General features: G+C 44.2%; 1 protein-coding gene across 3 annotated transcripts; it reads right to left on the bottom strand.

The window, feature by feature from the left end:
* Window positions 1-1,105: 1,105 nt before the first annotated feature.
* On the bottom strand, window positions 1,106-23,400 carry nsfa (N-ethylmaleimide-sensitive factor a). 3 transcript variants are annotated; one of them, XM_028411667.1, is made up of 21 exons: window positions 23,343-23,397; window positions 15,661-15,678; window positions 12,029-12,114; window positions 11,282-11,381; window positions 11,151-11,190; window positions 10,746-10,912; window positions 10,551-10,664; window positions 9,125-9,200; window positions 8,779-8,934; window positions 8,223-8,422; window positions 7,975-8,140; window positions 7,694-7,768; window positions 6,580-6,767; window positions 6,040-6,135; window positions 5,800-5,956; window positions 5,554-5,687; window positions 5,310-5,456; window positions 4,365-4,499; window positions 4,074-4,187; window positions 3,918-3,973; window positions 1,106-2,036 (listed from the first exon to the last, which is right to left on the bottom strand). In XM_028411667.1, the coding sequence occupies exons 1-21, from the start codon at window positions 23,352-23,354 to the stop codon at window positions 2,015-2,017; spliced, it is 2,259 nt and encodes a 752-aa protein (XP_028267468.1). In that variant the 5' UTR covers window positions 23,355-23,397; the 3' UTR covers window positions 1,106-2,014. The 3 variants fall into 3 exon arrangements, with proteins under 3 accessions (XP_028267468.1, XP_028267469.1, XP_028267470.1); XM_028411668.1 differs by lacking the exon at window positions 15,661-15,678 and having other exon boundaries at window positions 23,343-23,400; XM_028411669.1 differs by lacking the exon at window positions 1,106-2,036 and having other exon boundaries at window positions 3,914-3,973.
* Window positions 23,401-23,682: the final 282 nt, after the last annotated feature.

Below are 23,682 nucleotides of genomic sequence, written 5' to 3'. Positions count from 1 at the left end.
TATATATATATATATATATATATATATATATATATATATATATATATAAATATATAATATATTTTTATAAGTAAATTTGAATAAATAAAAAAATATTTGCTTTTACATTTGCTTTTTGACATTTTTTGTATAATAAAACAAATATATATTTATATATATATTTATATATATATATATTTATATATATATTTATATAATATATATTATATAAATATATAATATATTTTTATAAGTAAATTTGAATCAATAAAAAAAACATTTGCTTTTAAAATCAAAATCAATTAATTCAAAAATCATTAAAAAAACATATGTATTTATTTATGTATTAGTCATCCTTACATTTTAATAATTTTATATCATATTCATATTTACACTACTGTTCAAAAGTTTGGGGTCACTTGGAAATGTCTTTATTTAAAAAAAAAAGATAACATTAAAGTAATCAGATTACAGTCTAAACATTGTTCATGTGATAAATGACTGTTCTTTTTAATGGAATATATACAAAGGTGTAAAGAGGCCCTTTCCCAGCAGCCATCACTCCTGTGTTCTGATTAAATTAAATTAAATTAAGAAACCTTTATTAGTCCCACAATGGGGAAATTGCTTAAGGCAGCCCAGCAAAGAGCGCCATACACCAGTGAGTACACTGGAGGCTATGCAGGTAAAGTGCCTTGCCCAAGGACACACAACAGTGACTAGGGAGGAGTTGGGATCAAACCACCATCCTGAACTGTTCTGCTGATCAGAGAAGCTGTAGAACTGGCCTGGAGACCCCAGACCTTTGAACCGTGGTGTATATATAAGTGGAACTACAACACAACGCCACACAGTTGTCTCATAGGATGAAGCTAGTCTAACTCCATCCTATGAGACACCCGTGTGACGTTTCCAACAGGTCAGAGGTCACAGGTCAGCTTCACTTCATCATGTGGCCCCTCCAGGACTCCATATGTTCCTGCTACATCAAGTTTTGTGAGGTCACTGCAACCGTTGACCAAAAAACAACAAGTATGCTTCTTTGTGCATATGTGCTTTTTTATTGCAATCATACATCTGCATGTTGATATATATTTACACACACACACACACACACTGTCAATGATCAGATCAGAACGAAACGATGCATTTTTGAGCACTGAGAACATGACATGAGAAAAAAAACTGCTGCTACCAGCTGTTTCACACACGCATACACACACTCATGTTCAGAACACACCTACACACACACACACACACATGCACAACACACACGACACAAGTTGGAGTCCCCACGAAGAGCTGTTGAGATAAAGGTTGGATCAGTGCAGTTATTTTCCTTCTATGTTTAACACTGATGACGTCATGGCTACGCTACTGAACCGGACTGTAACAACCCCAACACCTACTGTCACTACTACACCTGGTGAAGCCTCCGGGAAGAAGAGTCATACTGAAGTACTCTCATGGTATACTGTATTTGTTTTTATATATATATTTATATATATATACTATGTACAGGACATACTGTATATTTAAAGGGATTACATTTACACATGGAACAGCCACTACACAGTTCACTACAAAGCCTCACATCGTAAATATTCAAATGTTTTGCGTGTGTTCTGTTTATACTGCTCGTGTGCCGCGAGGATACACGTCATACTGACGACAGCTACCGTTGGCATGACAACACATACGACAAATAGAAGTGCTAAAAACAAACATGTCTCCTTTTTTTGGATCGTTTTTTTTACGCACAATGCACAAAACTGCACTTTTTTTTTTTACAATCATCTATTGCATGTTCTTTACAGATAACAGACTCTTTTTTTTAAATTATTTTAAATAACAGTACAACTTCCAGTAGTGATATGTCGATAAGGGGATTTGATGATGTAGAGGAGGAGGAGGAGGAGGAGGAGGAAGCATGCGGAGGATGCTGTGTGTTCCTCTGACGGAGCAGCGGGTGAACAGACATGGACAGAGATCCTCTTCTTCCTCTTGTTGCGTGAAGATGGCGAGTGTGTTTCCTCTAGTGGTAAATGCTGCTGTCACTAAAAAGAGGAAGAAGAGCAAAAACAAACAAGAAGCAGGTTACCGTAAATGTTGTTTAAAGGCTCGGTTGCCATGGTAACGCCTGTCCCCATTATGTTTCACAGCATCACGGCTGCATCTTCATTACTGACAAGTTTATTCTCGGTACGAAATGATCTGGAAGCTTCTACACCTCTGAAGTGCCCAAACAGATTATTCAAAGATGTATTTTGAAATGTTTCTTTTTTTTTTTTTTTTTGGCCTCGTTCTCACAAAAAATGGAGCTAAAGACGTCCCTCCGGGGAGCAGACAGAACAGTAACAATCAGAGTTTTACCACGTTTTTCTCGTATGAATATTTAATGCAGAGAAGATCGTTCATCATTAATTTATGACCTACATGATGAAATACAGTGCTGCTGCTCCACAGCTCGTGAACCCTGTGAAATGTTTCTGTGTTTCTGCATAAATATGATGCAAAACATCCGCACACAGACTCTCACACAAGTCCTTCAAGTAGAAAATCAGAACCCGATCAAAGAAATGTTCAGAGACCATGATACCACCACCACCACCACTGTGTTAAACGGCTGGGATGGGTTCACATAATGGGGCTGCGGGGTCACTGTTTCTCCCAACATATTTTCCCAGCAGCCCCTGTGGCGTTGCAGACAGGCTGCAGTGTTCTTCCTGGAGACCACACACCACGGTGGGTCAGCGTTCTGCTGATGGTGGATTCTGTGTTCTGTGCTCGGAGGTCACCCGGGGTTCCTCTGTGACCTTGCAGCCTGTTACATGACTGGTTCTGGGAGCCATCTCACTCCTGTGGAGGGCAACAATGGGCTTGATTTTCATCCATTTGTACACAGTCGGTCTGTCTGTCAGTGTGGATTTGTAGAGTGCGTGGTTGTGTAACCTTTTCCAGTCTGATGAGCAGCAGCAACTGTTTGTATGAGGTGAAACATCCTGTGATTATCCCACAAACACATGTTGTGAAGCCCAGACTCCATCAGGCCGGCCTTCAAATAAAGGGCTAATCATTGAGGGTCACATAAATAAAAAATACATGCAGGACTGTGAACATCTGTTGATGTTTTGAGTCATATTTATGCAGAAATATCACATTTTAAAAGGTTCACAAATGTTCCAGCTGCCCTGCAGATGCCTGGTTCCCTCCATGCTCGGAGCTTTTGGGTTTGTATGGCTGCATATGTACTGACTCCTGTTCCTGGCAGAAGTTCACAACTTTCTCCCTTTAATTAATAAGACCGAACTCTTCAGCTGGAAGAATTGTGAGCCTGTGTGTTCATTAAACCCCTCAGTACCAGCACTTCTATTCACAGGCTGTGTGAACACTTGATAATGACGCTTTGCTTCCAGGACATTTAGGATGTCATGATACACACATTAAAAACAAATTAGAGCACTGTGTGAGGTGACCAAACAGCCATGAAAAAACATGTAGCAATTAAGCTAATGACAGGGGAGTGAACATGGAGGGAGGAGGGAGAAATGAAACGTTTAAATGCTCCATTTATTCACTGTTACCTTGCTACCTAAAGGTACTTCCACAGAAACTACAGCTAACTATCAGACTACAGCTCCTCTACTCACAAGCTGCAGGCTCTCGTCCCGTCACTCTGTCATTGATCTTACCAGTACACATCAAGAGAGCAACGGACATCTTAAATTCGGATTTGGTCGCCTTCATTCACCCTGGTGATTGCAAGATAAAAGCGTTAAGTTGTCTTCTAATAAGGACATCTGCTGTGTGAAGCCATACATATATATATGATGATTTAAAACAAAATGAACCGACAACATGAGAGGGAAGTTGATGAGAACAAAAGAAGGAGTGTGTAAGCTGATGGAGGCAGCGACAGGTGGAGTGTTTGTACTCACGCCCCCTCCTCTCTGAGCAGAGACAGGAACTTGGTCACTCTGTAATCCGGCTCCATCTGCAGGGATGAGAAAGAACAGGTCAGTTCCTTCTGGTGTCACAAAAAAAGACGACATGTTGTGGTTGTTTTTGTGTTTGAAGCCGAGGGGACTGTGTACCTGCAGAGACATCTCGATGAGCACCAGGAGTTTCTTGATGCCGATCCAGACCCGCTTCCCTTTCAGCTGCTGTGCGATGCTGGCTCGCTCTTTATCTGAGAAGCTCCCCAGCAGCTGCAGGCACAGAGGGAAGGTGGAGATTTTCAGACACAACCTTTTAATTGTGCATATGCAGCTTTTAGGACCTTGCAGATCTTTCAAGGCTGTGTGTGTGCTCCTGAGGCTGTGACGCTTCATCTGCGTGTCCTCGTTTCAGTTTCCTGTCTGACATGACTGCGTGTGTGCTCTCACCTCTAAGGCGTCGACGAGCTGCTCTCCGGTGGAGATGTTGGGGATGTGGATCGTGGTGCTGAAGGCGTCCAGCATCTCCATCTCCTGCAGGACGTCCTTCCTGCTGGTGGTGCCAATGATGAGCAGCTTCCGGCCCTGCAGAAGGAAAAGTGTAGTGTCAGCACGGAGAACTGCATTCATTTAGATGACTAAAGTGTGGTTACAACAAAAAATATTAAATTTAAAAACATGTATAAACAAAAGTATATATTTTTATCATCAAGGAAATTTCCTTAATGCATGATGTTAAATGCTTTTTTTCAACACAGCATTGTGTTAAGTTACTGCCCCATTTAGAGTAAAATAAACAACAAATAATACCTAAGACCCCGTTCACTCTGGGGAATCAATCTGGCTAGAGCGGGATTCGGATTCTGGATATATCTGGATTGATTTCAGTCCACCTCTCGGAGGTGGATCTAGCTGGATTGGCTTCCATCTGGCTCAGGTCTGAACGCAAATGCAGCTAGCGAATCCCGCTGGCAACGTGATATTTCCGGTTTACGGGGACAGTGTCCGGGTCGCGTACAAAAGCCGTTTGTAAACAACCGTCGAACTACGACAGCTTTGCTCCGAGTTTATTTTCCACAGGGCTACAAAGGAATAAACTGCTTTTTGAACCAAGAAAAAATGAAAGATCAAGCGACAGGGGTCCTACCGCGGCCTAAACGACTCTATATATAACGAGGCGCCACCTAGTGCTTTGGAGGACAAGCTGGATTTTGCGCTGACATGCATGTGTGCAGATTTGAAATTAGGTCTGAATGTTTCCAGTTTAAAGGCGATCTGGATTTAATCCCGCTCTAGCTGGACTGACTTTCTCCTAAAGGGCCAAACTAAGGGTAAAACAACATGTTTGCAACTCGTCGGCGAGCTGTGAAAGTAATATCATGGATGATCTCTGACCTTGGGTGGGGTTTTTTTCAGCAGCACCAGCAGAGCCTGAAGGACCAGGTTGGAGAAACGAGGACCGATGGGGACATAGTCCAGCAGACGCTCTATATCATCCACCACCACACAGCTGAGCTGGGACTTGTAGGCGTCGTCAAAGACCTGAAACAGGGAGAGATGGAGGAAGTATGAAGACAGGAGGAAAAGATAAAGAGCGGTAAGCAAGCACCTGAGGCTCGTACAGCCCAGCGGCGCTTACCTTTTTGATGGCCTGACATTTGGAGATTTCTGAGTGTCCAATCATCTTGTCTGGAGAGCAGATCTTAATGAAGGGGAACTGTGAGTCCTCTGCAATCTTAGCTGCCAGGGCGGTCTTTCCACTGTGGGGTGGACCTTGACGTGTGTGTAAAGAGAAGGGCTACAATTAGCTGCTCATCTTTGTACAGATTTTGTACAAAATCCCTGGAATATCCAGTGCAACACCTTCACAGCATGCGGTCCTTACCCTCCAGTAACACAGCCACCAGTGGCGTGCGATCGCTGTTCTTTGTCTGCTGCACCAGCAGCTCTCCATCATCCAGAACGTGGGTGACGGGGTCGCCCCATTTGATGATGCCATTCATGATGTAGCTGGAATAATCCTCCTGGTTTGTACCAAACGCCTGGAAAATTAAAAAAAAGGATATGAGGAATCATTCACAACACACACATAACATCCCCGTCTCTGAATGCTGCAGCTACGCACTGGTTTTATGTCGTTGTTGAGCGATCCCATGAAGTCGTCTCTGGTAACCTGCAGCTTCTCTGCCCTCTCCATGTCCACCTCAACTGTAGATGTAGCCTGGAGGAGAATGCAGTCAAGACAGTGTTAAGACATTTCTTATAGTAACTTAACCCACAATTTCTTTTTCAAATGATCGTTCACAACTTTCATGTTGTGAAAGTTCAACAATTTAGTTCCCATCATGCTTTTGGAGAACGATGTAAACAGGAAGTACAATATTGATCCATCCTTTGTTTTAGGCCACAGCATCAGACTACTATGACCTAAGGTGGCTAATGCTAATGCTAATTCCTGTATCTGTTTCTATGTTTACTTCCTGTTAGCTAGTTTATAGTGCAGTCTAGTTATTATTATCTTATTTTCTGTTCCGGCATGTACAAACAGCTGAAATGCTAATTATAATGCTAAAAGTGTGTTAGCGTGTAGCCTGGTAGCTAGCTATGGGTGTGAGTAGGAAACACTCTAAGTCAACCATCCCAGCTTGGTGTGTGTGTTAGGGACCTTGATGTGTCGGTTCATGGCGGTGGACTGCGCCGCCCTGACCAGACCCTCCAGCTCTGCACCGCTGTAGTTCTTGGTCTCAGCTGCCAGTTCTTTGATGTTGACGTCACCAGCGAGCAGGTTGAAGCTCCGCATCTTGTTGGTGTGGATGGTGAGGATCTGGACTCGGCCCTTCTCGTCAGGCAGACCTGGAGGACGGATGAAAGAATAGAAGACCTCTGTTTACATCAATACATATTATCACAAGACATCAAGGAACGCCGGAGAAAGTATGACAATGCAGGAAAGATGAAAGCAAGGTGTTAGATCGCTTAATTTGTTGGCTGTAGCTTGCTGGCTGCTTTAACTCTATTTAAGGGTTTTTCAAGTAATTAAGATTAAGATTAAGAATTACTTTATTAATCCCTGTAGGGAAATTAGGCTGTAGCAGAGGTGGAGGAAGTACTGAAGCTTTGTACTTAAGTAAAAGTACAAGTACCCAGCAAAATATATACTCAAGTAAAAGTAGAAGTGCAACATCAACAATCCTACTTAAGTAAAAGTCTTAAGTACTTTTAAATGTACTTAAAGTATTCAAAGTAAAAGTACTCACACACTGAATATATATGATTGATTTCCATTGCAAAGGATCTGAACAGGTTAAAATAATCAAAGTAAAATGGAGCATGTGTAGTTAATGTCCATGTTCAGTCCAGAAGCAGCTGTGGACAGGTCTGTGTGTCATGAGGCAGGCTGTGGGCATCAAGTGAACAGAGAGGCTGCTGATAACAAACAGGCATTCAGCATGTTTACTGTGTCAGTGTTCCTGCTGTAGATTCATGTGATGATTCATGTTCATCAGACATTCATGGATGGACCTGTGTTAGCAGACAGCAGCTAACTAGTTAGCTCACTGAGCCAGCATACATAATAAATACTCATAATTTGGCAGTAAATAGTACAATATTGTAACTATTAACACTATGCTGTGCTTTTATAAGGAGAATTAGTAGCTAGCTTAAACAGCTGGAGCTTTGTATTTTCAGCTAACCAGTCTAAATCTATGTTTATTGGCCTCTGACTGGATTTTAATGAGCCACAGCATCTAAAACGGACAGCAGAAGAAAAAACTCACCGATCTCCATCTTCACCTCAAACCTGCCAGGCCTCATCAGGGCATCATCTATCAGGTCAGGCCTGTTGGTCATACCTGGAGCGACAGGAAGGAGAGGTCATGGCACCAACTGCATATTTACTGTCTGAATATTTTTTCATAGGACTTCATCATGTGTGATACACGACAAGGAAAAGCTTTCTCTTCACACAGGTGAGTTTAATGACACCTGCTCAGTCCAGAGAGCCGTGCCGTGACGAACATCATCATAAACGGTAAAGCGATCTTCTAACGCCACTCACCGATGACCAGGATGTTGTTCAGCTGCTCCACGCCGTCGATTTTGGACAGAAGCTGGTTGACCACGGTGTCGTGCACGCCCGTGCTGCTGGCGCCCGTGCCTCTCTGCTTGCAGATGGCGTCCAGCTCATCAAAGATGATGATGTGGAGGCCGCTGTTCGCTCCCAGCTTAACATGAAAACACATTTTGTTGTTTGTTTCAGTGATGTTTTTACACACATGCAGAGAACGCACGGCGAGCCTCGCTCACCCTCTTCTGCTCCTCCTCCGCATCGGCGAAGAGCTTGCGGATGTTGGCCTCGGACTCTCCCACGTACTTATTGAGGATCTCGGGCCCGTTGACGATCTTGGGCTCACGGGCGTTGAGCATCTTGCCGATCTGCCTGGCCATCAGTGTTTTACCACATCCAGGAGGGCCGAACAGCAAAATACCCTTCACGTGCTTACAGCCTGGAGGGAGGAGAGGACAGGAAGAAGATGATGCATGTTATGAAATTCAGATTAATAAAGCGGATCCTAAACTCAATATAAAGTGTTATTGTGTGTGTGTGTGTGTGTGCACGAGGGGGAGGAAAAGCGGTTTCAGCGCTGTGACTAAACTCATTTCCTCCACTGTATATTACATTTGATACTTCAGAGAATACACAGAGCCGACCTCGGTTTTCCAGACAATAAACACCCCCCATGCTGCAGCTCATAAATAAAACTGACACATTTTCTATTGATCGTCAGTAAAGGGTTAATTAACCTGGAAAACCAGACTAATGTGGTGTCATGAATGAGGGAAAACACCGTCAGTTTCTCACCCATCTGCTCCACGATGTCAGGCGGGAACACTCGGGAAGCGAAGGCTCTGCGGAAAATGTCGGAGAATTCCTTATCCAGACCTCCAATTCCCATCTTCTCAAAGTTCCAGTCTGGGTTGATGATTGTCTGTCGTGCCTCCTTGGTCTTTGCCTTACCTGTTAAGAGAGTTATTGATTAAGCTAATGAAGCCACAGAAGAAGATGGAAAGGAAAGAATCTAAACCATGATGTGAACATGTGTTCTTGCTGCCACCTTGTGGTGCACATGTGTGTGTGCAGCAGCCTGAGCTTGCATCACAGCACTGAGGTCTCATGTATGCATGTTTGGATGTGAACATGAACATACCGACTAGTGTGAGGGAGGAACTTTCTGCCTTCTCAAAAATCACCTGGCTGTTTCCCACCATGAGGCCGATGTCGATCTGTCAGAGAGAGCAGAACTCCATCAGTGACATGTTCACACTCATTATCTGACAACACACCACTGCCTCTCCTCTGGAAATGCAGCAATAACGACACACAGTTTAATTTTTGTCATCTCTTGTTGTCGCTGCACATTTATAGTTGCTTATAAGAGAAATTTGATGAAAACTCAAATCAGTTTTTTTACTTTTCTTGTTATTACACACTGTTCTGAGCATTTATAACATAATAACAAATGTGTGCCAGCTTCTGAAAGTTTCATCTGTAAAAAAACAGTAAAATAATTAATACAAAGAACATTAAAAGAAGGTGAACTGTTGTAATTACAGTAGTGAAAGGGTTAAATGCAGTAGAATATAATCAGCTGCTGAGTTTTGGTGTGAAAGACCTCTCGTTTTCCTCTTTCTTTTTGGCTGCACACATTTAGCTCTTTGTTGAACTGATTGGGGAAACCTGCAGGTGATCTATTGATCTGTTGCAGTTAGCCTAGCCTAGCCTGTCTAATCAATAACAGAGGCCTTCGGCTATCCAATCAAACATCAGGCCATCAGACTCCTAAACAGCTGACAGGAGTCTGTAACGACGGACTGTACCCCGCACACACACATAATTTTGTCTTTCTTAAACCTTTATGGCATTCAGTGTGAGCAGCAAAGTAAGAATTTCATTATACTGGGAAACCAGTTTCCTTATTGTGCATATGACACTAAAAGCTTTTTTGAATATGTTTTGTTACCTTTGTTCTATAATCAAATATTTTGCCAATATTCCACTGTGTAGCTCAGGGTTGCTGGTTTGCTAACTATAGCCATGTTTGCTAGTGTGGCTTAATTTCTCTTTATGTTATGAACCTTTGCTTCTAACAGATCGTCAATTAAAACCTTAATGCTGCAGAACTTGCTGCTGATACATACCACACAGTGACCCAGACCTCAGCTCCACTGAAGCAGGAGCTCATTAAGTATCTGTATTGTTCGGCGTTTCTTCAGTGTTTGCACTTTGACTGGTGTTCTCTGTTAATGAGCATGTATAAATAATGGATGCAACATATTCAGACGTTTCTTCTAAGCTGCAGTAACACAGATCTGTGAATGGTTGTGTCCGGATGAGGACGAGCCTTTAATGGGGATCAATGATTCACCAGTAGCCATTAAGTACGCAGCATCTTTCAGCACGAACTGCAATATATCCAAATTTATGATGACCTGGCCCAGACGATATATGCAGCATTAATATTATATTTCCAGCTGACTCTCGGAGTTAAATCACAGGAGGACGATGCTTTGGTACCAAACCAACATGGACCCTCAGATATCTGAAAGAAGAATCGCCGTGTGGTCGTCTGTTACCTTTTGCTGCTTCGGCTTCCCACTAGGTGGTTCCCCTTTGAGGATGCTGGCGTCCATGGCCTCGATGTCCTTCACCACTAAACCAAACAGCTTGTCGCAGAAACTAAACACTAACTGAGAGACGCAGAGAAGCAAAAGAAGGGTTAAAAACAAGCCTTCAGTCGAACACCAACCTGTCTGTGTCTGAACACAAACCTGCTGGGTGACAGAGAAGGCCTGGTTGTTGAACTGCTGGATGAACTCGGCGGCCATTTTGTCTGAGTCGTAGGGAGAGGAGTCGGTGCTCTTCTTCTGCAGGAAGTCGATTTCAATTGTCATGGCGCCGATGCACTGCTTAGACTTGTCAAAGTTGTAGTTGGCCACTGAGGAAACAAACACAACGTCCACTGGTCAACTGCTGGTTGCTGGACGTCTTAAAACCACTAGTAGTGCTGTTTGTATAGTAGTATAGTGCACCTATATGCATGGCTCTCCACTAGCTGAGTATGCTAACATTAGAAGCTCTGCTAGCTCATTTCATGCTACAAATATGCTAACATTAGATGCTAGCTCAGTTAATGCTATAGCTGTGTTTGTGTAGCAGTCAGGAGGACTTCGTACCTTCCACCTCTTGGCCGATGGAGAGACCCGCCCATTTCCTCTACAGGAGACATAAAGGATGAGACGTCTGAACATCAGTCCACAGTGAATGAACCAGGTGTGTGTTTACGTGTGTTTGTGTGTTTGTGTACCTGCGGCAGGCTGAAGGCGATGGTCCCAGGCGCCACGGTGTGGTGTGTCTTGACTGTAAACGCAAACTTGTGGTTGGGTGTGGTCTTCACAGTCACATGTCTGCAGAGAGGGGCGACGGGTAGACTGGGATTATTACACGTTAAGTCAGTCTGTGAGACTGATCGATTATGATCCATTATAATCATCCAATTTCAATGAATGGCGCTGTGGGTTTGTCATAATAACAGATTCATTTCACAGCGTGCATAATCGTATCAATACCAGCTGATTACAAATATTGGCTGATTGGTTTTAATCTCCTCATCTACTCACACAACAGAGAATGTGACAGCACTCACAGTCACATCTCAGCAGGTGAGGACAAAACACGTCAGTGTGTTTCGGGACCACGCAGGACATTGTTTCAACTGAGGCATTATTGACGAGTGGTGACGGTTACTATGACAGCAGCAGTCATCCTTTCTTCTTCTAGACGACTACAGACTTCTTTACACCCTTCTTCAGCAGCACCACAGCTTTTCTCAGTGTGACTGAACAATAAAGACAAGGCTGCTGTTGCCATGGCAGTAAAATGAGCACTATTATGGTCTGTTATGATCATTCACTGCTTGTCCCGTATCAGAAGGTCGGCTGTGGCCTCCCAGATGAGTGACGGGTGATAACGTGGGTGGATGTGTGGGTGGATGTGTGGGTGGATGACTGTAGAGACAAACACGACAATAAAGAGGCGATGAATGACGACTCACTGTCCTGACTGCAGATCCTTCTCGCTCACTACGGCACAGTTAGTCAGCGACAGCTCGTCTGTTGGGCATCGCCCCGCTTGCATGGTCTGCAGAGAGGAGGAAGAGGAGGAGGAGGAAGAGGAGAATAAAGAGGAGGAGGAGGAGGAGGAAGAGGAGAATAAAGAGGAGGGGGGGGAAGAAGAGGAGAATAAAGAGGAGGAGGAGGAGGAGGAGGAGGAGTAGGAGAGAGAGGAGGAGGAAGAGGAAGAGTAGGAGGAGGAGAGAGAGGAGGAGGAAGAGGAGGAGGAAGAGGAAGGGGAAGAGGAGGAGGAGGAGGAGAAAAACACAACGTTTTTAAAAAACCTGGGATGACAAAGCACGATACACTGCAGCAAATCATGTGAGCGTCCTGTCAGGAGGCGACACAGACCAGTTCAGCAGAATTAATTAGTTTGAGCGAAGCAGAAACTAAATCAAATCAAATCAAACTAAATAAACTAAATAAAATAAATAAAGTAAACTAAAACTAAACAATTGCTTAATTTATCCGACAAGCTGTTATTTACTCTGAAGGTGACTTATTCATTATGTGAATTAAAACATGAAAGAAACAGAAAACATGGCCCCTAAAAGGAGCATGGTGCGACCCTTTAGAAGCCCTCGACCCATGGTTTGTGAACCGCTGCATTAGTATTGATGGTTAGTAATGGTTTCTGCGCCCTCGTGTGGTCATGTGAATAAGTGCAGTTAGAATCTGACAGGTGGGGGGGCGGGACTTGTCACCATGGTAGCCCAAAAAAAGGACAGAAACTGAGCTTGATCTGCAGAGTCATTCAAACTGCACCCTTTCCTGCACCTGCAGCCAGCAATGCCTCAAAAAGAAAACAGTTAGATGTAAGCTCTCATTGCGACACAAATTGAAGACCTTTTTGCAGAACATCCTCGTCTCCAGCAGAGCTGGAGCAGATACAGAAAATTCCAATGCATGAAGTGGTAACCATGGCAACTGCTTTAAGCGAACAGAGAGGCAGAGCCTCTGACGATACATCAGGCTTTACTGCTGGCTGATTTATCACAGCGGTGAATGGCAGCGTCACTCGGAAGCAAGCACCTCGGTCACAGTGCCACAAACGGTACAATAGGTTCCTGTGGAGACTGACGGCTTCTGGATCATGTCAACTGAAGCTCAAACAACACAGGAGGCAGCCGATAAGGCCTGTGATTGATCTGCGTCTGTCTATAAGTGTGCAACAACTCAAGGCATCAGAAGGATGCCTCCGGGGCCTGACAGTATCTGTAGGAATCTTTTCTTGGACTCATGGTATCAGCTGATTCCTCCAGCCGGCTGGGATCCAGCTGAAGGGAGTCGCCTCATTCCTCCCACAGTTGCCGTTTAATTTAATTGTCACCAAAGCTATGGACTGAAAACTGCTTCATGGACACACGTACTGAAAGAAAGTCTGCCAAATCCACCAAGAGTCTGCAGGCAGCCTGAGCCAGAAACACAAACAGCCAGACCAGGAGCTCACTGTGGAGCCAGAAATCAACATAAGCACTAAAGGCAGCGAGGTGGAGCTGAGACAGACACTGCAGTGCTGGCTCTGTGCCACATCACCTGCACCCCTGTAGTCTGTGCAGACAGAGGTGAGACCGAACCGACCGCCCTGTCATACAGCCTCAAGCCTGCTTATGAAACACTGGGAAAAAAAAAGAATATGTGAAAGTACCAAAAACTGTAATTCCCCACATGGCCACTTGAGGGTGGCACCAAGAGTGAGTCAGTCCCCATAGACCTCAGTGTTACATAGATATTTAGTTACAATAAATGCACTAATTATCATGTTTTATTAGCTACACCATCACTCAGATTTGAAGTGTCTCAAAATAAAGCTTAAAATAAAATAAAAGATTTTTAACGTAAAAATAAATCTAATGTTTTAGTCTTTTTGTTTTTTTTTTCTGAGAATATCCTCAATTAATGTCAACAGTGTAATTAGAGTGTATGAAAATGGTCTGCAGATCCTTCGTGATAAACCGAACCATTTCCTGGTGAAATGAGTGCGCCATAAAAAGGGATTAGACTGATGGAACAGAACACAAATGTGATATATGATGAGAAACATATTTGTGGTAATGGAGAGGAGAAATGTTGTTTTAAGCAGGGACAAAAATCAATATGAGTAATAGAGAAGAGCAGCAAGTACACAAGTTAACCTAGAAAGCATCCGGGTAACCTAGAAAACTGAAGATCAAGCATCACAACATGGTTTATTTAAAACCAAAGCGTGTGTCCTGCCCTACATTTTAGTTCAGAAATGTTTTCCAGGTCCATATATTAATACATCAAAGCATCTAAATCCAGATGTTTAAAGGGGACTCCTGAGGCAACAGTTACCAATATGAACTCTTCATATAATTCATAAATAACACACAGACACGAGGAAACCCCCAACTAGCTTTGTTTGGGTTTCATGCTAATGCTAAAACTGTTGCAATGAAGTGGCTAATATCTTCTGGTTAAGAGAAAAAAATGACATCATGATCTCCATTTAAATGTGTTAGCATGCTAAGGCTTGCTAATTGCTAATAAGACTTGTTTGTAATTGGGGACATTTGGGCAATTCATCATGGAGGTTTGTGGAGACTGACTCGCCACCTTCAGGTTTTGGTACTTTTGTGTTAGCTTCATCGATCACTTCATCACTCATCGGAATTAGCTGCTTGTTTGGCTTTAACATTGCTTTTCTATCCCAGTTGTTGAGCTTTAGCCGTTAGCTACGCCTCTTTCATTCTGTGCTTCTGTCGTTGCTTGGTCAGGTTCAGGTTTGGGGCCAAAGTGCAAACCACACATTAGATGGCGAAACTCATTATCTTCAGCTGCAACAAGCTTCTCCTCCACTTTCTTTTATGACTTGTAATGCAGTCTGTTGGAAAGCCCTGCACACTGGAGACGTTTCTGTGCCAAGTGTCCATATGTGAAGAGTGACAACACACTCAAAAAAGATAAACTTGTACACCCATGTAGGACTGAGGCCCTCCACCCAAACACATTCATGATATAGATCCCAAAACGTAGAGAACACCAAAGACATAAAGAATCCAGGTCCTACTTGTTGGCAGTGAGGGTGTTAATGACTCTGTCACCTGTGTGTCATCACCATGGCAGCTTTTAATACACAATTTGAACCAAACTTTGCTATGGTTGCTATAACACCGATCTACCTCTCGGGGTCACTAGCACCAGAATCAAAATGGCGGCTCCCTTAATGGGACAGATGCATTTCGTTCTGGGCGTCAGAGACTTGCAGTGCATCATGGGAGTTGATTAATGGATGCTAATGAGTTAGCGTTTCCATTCACTCAACACCAGCGTGACATTGCAGCTCCGTCACTGGGTTGCAATGGTGCCAGACTTTCTATGGTTTGCTGCTATGTGTACGTTGGCCTCAGCTCTCCTGAGGTCCTAACCAGCTATCAGGCCTGCAGCAGCAGAGAGGGGATGGGGAGAGAAGAAAAGCAGTGACGCACGTCTTCTATGCAACCAGCTCTCCAAGCCAGAGAGCCAGACAGACAGTTTGAGTGAAAAGCAGAGATACAGTCCACATGACGGAGAAGGTGGCAGGTCGCTTTGAGAGTTGAGTATCCATACATACCTTGAAAAATATAACGACCTTGTGGGCGCCAGCGTAGGCAAGCAGAGAGGAAGGACAGAAGACAGCATTTGAGACAGAGGGGGACAGAGAGCAGCGAGCTGCTGAAGCTGAGGTATGGGGCTGTGATGGTGCATTCAAGCTGCATTCACATGTTCATGCACACACACACACACACACAGGGGATCACCGGGGATGGTGTCAAGGGCATGCAGGCCAGAGTTGGAGTTTTAAAATCAGTTTTTTTCTTCATGTAAAATTACAAACTACACCCCAAGTCTGGTAGTTTATCCCAAACACACAGTGTTTCGCATCATCTCTTCCCCACATGAGAGGCCGGCGCTCCCAGTGTGGTGATAGGAGGTGATGGATGGATACAGTGGATGAAGTGATAAACTGCATTCGTGTGACCACAGCGACGATGGGAACCTTCAAATAGAATTTTACTTTTTGGTCAATCATGGAAAGCGAATTTAATTCCCTAATGGTGCAGGAGGGAGGGAGGGAGGGAGGGCTGATTCTGTTACTCCTTTGTCTGCAGTTTGTCCGGGTCAGTTAGCGTTAGCAGGCATGCTCATACAAGCAAAACATCACAGTGTACAAGATGTCAGCAGAAAACAGACAAACACAAGTGTAACATCAGTCTGGTGCTGTATTATTTCTGCTCCACAGCAGTGTTTTCCTTCAGGAAGCTGTGAACGCCCCCTGGCTGCTTAAAGACACGCTCTACAACTGAAAGGAAAAGCATCCTATAGGAGCGGAACAGGATGGTAACAACGTTCCTATAGCTGCTAACATCTGTATGCTATTTAATAGGCAGACACATGTTGGCAAATACAACTAAATGAGACTTGCTAGCAGTGTGTTAGCCTAGCTTAGCATAAAGACCTAGCCAAAACAACCAATGCACCTCTAAATATCAGGGCTAAAACAGAGACAGTGAGAGGTTCTCATCTGCAACAAGCTTCTCCTCTTATTTTCTTGGTCACCATGGTAACAAGTCAAGCCCCAGATTTTACGGTCACTGGGAGAGCCGGTTCTTCCGACTTTTGCTTTCTTCTTCAGGCTCATTTTGAACCATGAGAAGCTCCTGGATTATTTCTTGGCCAGGCGCCGTACCCCAAGGTTGGAAACTACATGAAATGGAAGAGGACTGTATCGACCTGCACCGTCTCAGGACAGGTTTCATCCACCTGAAAGGCTGCTGGGAGGCAACCTTCCAACCTCACTGACATCAAGCAAGCGATCACTGATCACCGTGGTGACGGTAAATATATAGTTGTTGACCTTTTATGGAGGGAGAGCAGTGATGGATCATGCTTCCCTCTGCTGCCCCCTTCCAGCCTCCTCCTCTTCCACTGCCTTTGTCACCTCTTCTGTTTGATCAGCTGTCTGGAGGCTTTCCTAGAAATGATTTTGGGTTCACCGTGCCGCCCTCCTCTGATCACATTGCCTCATCAACATCATTATCTCTGGGCTAAAATAAATCCCTGGTGACTCGTCATTATTAGGTTTTAAAGTGGACACGTTAGCTCCAACTTTTTCTTTCAATTACTTTTCAATTACTCCTCTTCCCTTTGCCTCCCGTGGGCCTCTAACAGGAGGACGTCTTCTCCTTTGAGGTGTGTGAACGTGCAGCAGCAGGGAGTGGCTGCTGAATAACAAACGGGTCACTCCCAACATCTTTCTAAATATTCCTCTGGTTCAAGCATCCCATTTAAATTATTCATCCTGCTGTGCCTCAGGGGGCATCATCCACTCAGATGTCTGCACATGTGCAACGAAGCTGCCGCTGCAGAGCCGATAGCTTATCATAGTGGGATGCTATTGTTTACCCACTGAGCTGCACCCATGCAGATGTTCGTAGGTACAGATCCATTTCTGAACATGGAGTAGATGTGGTTGTTGCCTCGTGCGCCATTTATTTATGTAAATCTGCACTGTCTGACATTAAAGCTGCACTATTTTCACGAGCAACAGATCACATGACTGGGAGTAATATAAAACAGGTCACTTATAAGATGAAAACAAACCTATTTATCATCCAACATCCAAAAATCCAACAATGTCCTGTGCAGCATTTTATCATCTTTAAGCCACAGACTGAGAGAAATGCATCACCAGTCCACACCCAGAGCAGGTTTTCAGTCGTCTGAGAGACAAAACAAGGAACGCTAGCTAGCTAAGTTAGTAGTTAGCTAGTTAGCTCTTGCTAACACATGGTAATTCTCTTAAAACAAAGAAAGATGATCTTTTTTTGACTTAGGTGGATTCTCTTTTGTCTCAGGCCAGACATGGAGATTGTTCTACTGATCATTATCATTTGTAAAATATTTTGAAAGAGACAATTATTTTTTACACATTTTTAAATAAACGATTGTTTTCTTGAGAACTGGAAGTTCGTAGGTGTTTTAGAAACCTTCCTTTGATACTGTTTAGCCTGCTTCTTCTCCGTTTCATTACAACATTAAATAATTTAATACTTATTCATCACGTTTCCATTACAATGTGAAACTGACGACACTCAGACATTTACAGAGTGCATAAACAAACTCAATATAAAGTAAAAAACTGGATCTGTGTTCCGGCTGTGTGATCCCACCACAGTAAAGAATCCAGAAAAATCTATATAAAACCCATTTTGTTGTGTTCGGTGAGGAAATTGGACCCAAATGCAGACCAAAGTAGCTTTTAAACAAAGGTGAGCTTTAATGGAGCCAAAAACACAGTCCAGGGTACAAGAAAGACCAAACTAAACTGCGACTGAGCAACAAAAATACAAAGCTATACAACAAACCTGGGGGGAAGAAGTTCATGGCACGGGGAGTGACAAACACAATGATCTGACTAAGACAAAGGGAAGCACAAGGCTTAAATAAGGAGGGTGAAACACAGGTGAACACAATCAGGGGGGAGCTAATAATCAGGGCGGAGGAACAGAAGGAGAGAGGGAAGGACTGAGGAAGAGCAGAGAAAGAGGAACCAAATCTCAAAAATACTAATAAATGACAAGAGGGATAAACAATAAGATTACAAAACCAGGAACAAACACAGGATCATAACACATTTGTTGCATTAGCTTCACTAAAATCAGGTTAGAAACCCTCCATGTCTGGCTGTTTCCAGTCCGAGTGAAAGAAACATCAGTTAATTCCAGCTCCGTGTGCTGTGGAATCATTTCCACTTGGTCAAACAGTGCAGTAAACACAGCAAAGACGGGAAACTCCCCAAGTCGTCCTGAAGCTCGAACAGTTCCTGGTGGCACCTGAAGCTGGCACGCTTCCACCAGCGCTCAGAGCACTTTAAGAAATTAATAAGCTGCTTCTGTAAGCCAACCTTATTTCCCATTTACATAAATCCCACTAAGTAATTTCTTAGTGGTCTAAAGTGTCATTAAATCAAGCTGGTTTCAGGGCACGCGAGCTGTAATGGTGCTTCCGTCTTCAGTGACTCTAACATAAAGAACGCAAACTAAAACAGTCTAATCTGAAAATCAAGTGACTCTCGCTGCTCATGCAAACTCAAATCTACGACTTCAGTAAACAAAACGCCACCTATGCAGTCAGTGAGGTAGACAAGAGGGGGCGGAAAAGTGTGGCTCTGCAGCTGTCTAATGGATCATTGGGTTCATGCATAATAACCAGCTGGATGTCACCAGGACAATCTTTCACAAACACACTCACTTCCATTGCCTGTGCAACGTTATTTACACAGTATCGACGACTTTGGACCGGTAATCTGTCATTGATTCGTGCTGCCACTTCAACGTATAAGGCTGAAGATCTTGGGCTGAAGCCCTCGGTTCATGCTTGTTTTTTTTCTTCTTCTAATTTTTTGGTTCCAACATCTGCCCAAAGCGCATTACTGCTGAATCTACATGGTTCTCATAGAGTCGGGTGTTGTGGCAGCACACAGCCACAACAGATACACATGCCCCTCTAAACCTCTAACACAGCACCAAGCTGCAACCGATAATTAACCTGTTCCCTACTATCTGTCTTCCCCGTGTGTGTGTGTGTGTTGTTGTTGTTGTCGGCTGCCCCACTGCAGAGTCGCTGCTTTCTAAATATAGCTGCAGCTCAGGGCTCACAGAGGATGCCCTGCATCCAGACAGCCAGGGATTAACCATTACTGCCTCTGAACTCACACACACACACAAACCCGTGTACATCACAGACATGATATTATAGATGCATCATTATATGAGCATACCAGGTGCCAGGTCGATAAAATAAATCATTTGTTAATACAAACGACTGCACTTAGAATCAGAATTAGGCACCAACACTGTGTGGTTAGGTCTGGTGAAAGATCGTAGTTTAGGTTGCACTGTATTTACATGACCACATGGGGGCAGTAGCCTTGTGAGGATGTGCTGTTCAATAAATAATGACAGTTTTGCATCCTTTTCATGTGTAGAAGTCGTTTCATGATTCAGGAAGTCGTGTTGACTGAAATCAATATGAATGCTGCACATTTTTTATGGCTGCAGTGTTTATGAGAGAAAGAAAACAGACGAGGTTGCTGTTCCACAGGCTGCAGGTGCAGCTGTTTGATCACAAGTCTAAAAAAAGGAGAAGAATAAAAACAGCAGAAAGCTGGAGGGAAGTGCAGACTGAGACGAGGTGCTCGATCTCACAGTGAGTGTGGGTGCTTTAACACAGACACTCCTGAGAAATGGCTTCTGAGCCAAAGATGCAAATAAACATTTTATTAAGGAGAGGAGGCGCTCATTATACAGCCCACTCACTTATTCCCCTGCACCATTCCAATCTGAGACTATAGCATCTAAAGCACCTCATCTCTGGCTATTGATCAAATCAATCAGACTTGTCCTTGAAAGCACCCACTCAGTACTTGTAAGGTGGATGAATAAACACTGGTAGAAATTCAATTCACACATAAAATCCTCACACTATTGGTGTCTAAAACACCTGCACAGTACGGCAGTAAGATCAGGCTACGTCAGGAATGCTAGTGTGGAGTGGCTGCTTCCTAATCCACACCCTGAGCAGATGGCTGGTAAGACTGTAAAAGGTCATCCCACCAGTGTGTCCTGGTGTCTCACTGACCCTTTTCAGCCAGGTCTGAACCTAAACTGAGGTCTGTGTTCACTTCAGACAGAACCCCCTCGAGTACCAGCTAACGCAGCAGATCAATAATCAATTACAGCACAAAAAAAACCTGCACAGACCCGTGTTAAAGACAGACAGGAAGCCTGAGCACTCTTTCATCTTCAAACTTTAACCAAAGACACACTGCTAGAGAAATTATCAAGGTAGCTTCAGCTAAAAACACAGTGCAGGAAATCGACACCTAAAGTAGCCATCCATCCATTTTCTGAACCACATCGTCCTCTAGAGGGTCGGGGGTGGGGGTCCTGCCAGGGTGATGCAATCGGTCTAACATGCGCCCTTTGAGCCATGTTTCAGTTCGTTAGGTACCTACTTATGTAGCTCCAGGGTCAGTTCAGCCAAAGTTGTCATACCCCCATCACCATATTGATTAATAATCACCCATAGATCCTTGCATATTTGTTATCATTATTGCCCAGTAACACTTTTTATTGCAGGATTCTGTCTCTAAGTCCATCACGCTGTCAGTTTGTGGAACTGTGTGCATTGTCCTGACTCATTCTGACAAGCTGCAGTACGCCCGGCAACAGTACATGGTCTGCTGGGCAAGCTAGGGCAAAGGGTGTGTGTGTGTGTGTGTCAGTGGCAGGGACATCACACAACACGCCAGTGGACACTTTTGACTCACACACACACACGTGTCAGCTCTGTTAGGGAAATGTGATACGTCACTATTTCATGATGCAGAGTCCAGCGTGCCCTCAGAGCAGACGTCTCCAGAGTTACAGCGGAAAAATGCTCCCTGTTCATTCTTGGTCCGGCTCACTGCTCTGTTTCATAACACGAACACGGCACTCGTCCTCAGGATGATTAGCATTACAGCGATGCTAACCTTTGACCACACATGTAGCTTTAGGTTTAGGCCCCGTTCACACTGGAGAAAGTCAATCCAGCTAGAGTAGGATTGAATCCAGCGCCCACTCTAAAGCTGCTCTCCGTTCCTCCTGAAAAGCCAGATAAATTAAGATGTAGGGTCGTTTAAAAGAAGTATTGACGGAGCTCCCTTGGGTGCTGCCACTCACAAATCAGCCAACGGTCACACTTCAAAGACCTGGTGGCCTGACTCGTAACAAAAAGCTGCTGCCGTAGTGTGTCTGCGCTCTGCAGTAAAAAAATAAACCCCAGAAACACTGTCAGAGAAAGTGCTCCCTCCGTCAGTGTGACGCAGCTCTCACATATTCTCTCTCTGTACAGTGTAAGACGCCATCTTTGCCTGTGCACCACCTCGATCATCATGGTGACTCTGCAGACTGCCCCCTCACCTTTCATGATGTCACCCAGAGTCTGGCTGCACTGAGTCCAACAACAAACTCAAAGAGTGTCAAGACAATTATATCTAAATAATATAAATATTATATTAAAAGTCATTTTAAGTCAGAAGGCTTTTTATTCAGAACTGAGGAAAAAAAGTCAGAATTTGCAATTAAAGTCTAAAAGTCTGACGTACTCTTAGAAAAATTATATATATATATAAACACACACACACACGTCAGAACCTTGCAGAACAAATTCAGCATATTTTAAAGCCTGAATTCTAATTTTCTGAATTTTTAGGTTTAAACTGAGCCAAGCCTTGTTTTTAACTCTTTATGCCATGATAATCTAACCAGCTGCCATCATCACATTAACCATCATACATAAGGAACAGTCAATCTTCTGTTTCAGGCCTCTGAAATAAAAAGATGAGGCGAACAGGATGCTACATTCGCTGCAGCCGCTGCTCAGCTACCTTAGCATACAGCCCAGATTACACCCAGTGTGTGTGGTTAATGTGTGCTTCTGCTGGAGGAGGCAGGCTGCTCTGTAACCTGCGCTGTGTGCTGCAGGGTCAGGGTCTGGGACCGACTGCCAGTGGAGCAGGTTGACGCTGGTTACCTGCTCCATCCTCCCTGTGCGTCGACAGGTTGAAGCCCACACACACACACACACACACACACACACACACACAGACCATGCATTAACCGTGCGCACGGTCCAGCAGGATGCGCTGCGCGTCTCTGCCGCTCCGCACCGCAGCGCAACAGCGCTCAGCTCGAAGGCTGGAGCGGCCACACTGTGTGTGTGTGTGTGTGTGTGTGTGTGTGTGTGTGTGTGTCGCTCGGACCACCTCGTGCATTCCACAGTAACACGTCCAGCCTATAATTTCGGATGCGTAAAAAGGTTTTGGTGTTTTTCACGCAGCAGCGTCAGCTCAAGGGCAAAGCAGCGCCTGGATCACAGACACGGTCCCGGGGAGGGCAGCTGCCAGCGGGCTGCAGAGGTTCTGCTGCTGACACGCAGCCCCGGCTTTGATTTCATCTCACAGCACAGGACGCATCGTGGGCTTCAGAATTAACGTGAAAAAATCACACTGCAGCGCGTGACATTCAGGAGAAACGCACCACTTTACAGCGAGATAAGGCTCGTCCGACATTTTGTTTTCCCCTGTTTATCATACAAGACAGAAACACTTCAATGGCTGTACTATAATTATTTAACATACATAAATGAAGCATATACATATATATATATATATATATATATAAAGAGGGAGATGTCTGTCTGTCTTACCCGGGCCGCCATCTTCACGGTTGCGGTAGATCAGGGATGCAGCTCGGGTCAGTGGCTCGCAGGACAGTGAAGGGAGAAGGTGGGCAGCAGATGGCTTTATAAGCCGCAGCGCACCTCGCTCTGATTGGCTCATTTGGTGCGGAAGCGTTTCAGAGCGTGGGCGGTGCCACCGTGAGCTCGCGTGCGTTTGAAGGAGAATCTCTCATCCTATAGCGTGTGGTCCGCGTGAGGAGGGTCACGTGGCAGATTGATAAACGCATGGACGTGTGAACGTCAAGCCGCCATCTTTATCCATAAAGACGCGGGCTTTTATTTTGGTACAGAGCTTTGTGCGTCAGTC

Source organism: Parambassis ranga, chromosome 8, assembly GCF_900634625.1.
Source record: "Parambassis ranga chromosome 8, fParRan2.1, whole genome shotgun sequence".
Classification (NCBI taxonomy): domain Eukaryota; kingdom Metazoa; phylum Chordata; class Actinopteri; family Ambassidae; genus Parambassis; species Parambassis ranga.
The sequence above is the reverse complement of the archived record's forward strand: the minus strand, read 5'-3'. Positions and strand labels throughout refer to the sequence as shown.

What these genes read in the sequence shown, in the direction of transcription:
- nsfa (XM_028411667.1), bottom strand. An exon ending in TGACATCGTGGAGCAGATGG is followed by an intron (nt 8,423 to 8,778) that starts GTGAGAAACTGA and finishes TCCTCCCTCCAG; the next exon opens with GCTGTAAGCACGTGAAGGGT. An exon ending in AGCTCGTCGACGCCTTAGAG is followed by an intron (nt 4,188 to 4,364) that starts GTGAGAGCACAC and finishes CTGTGCCTGCAG; the next exon opens with CTGCTGGGGAGCTTCTCAGA.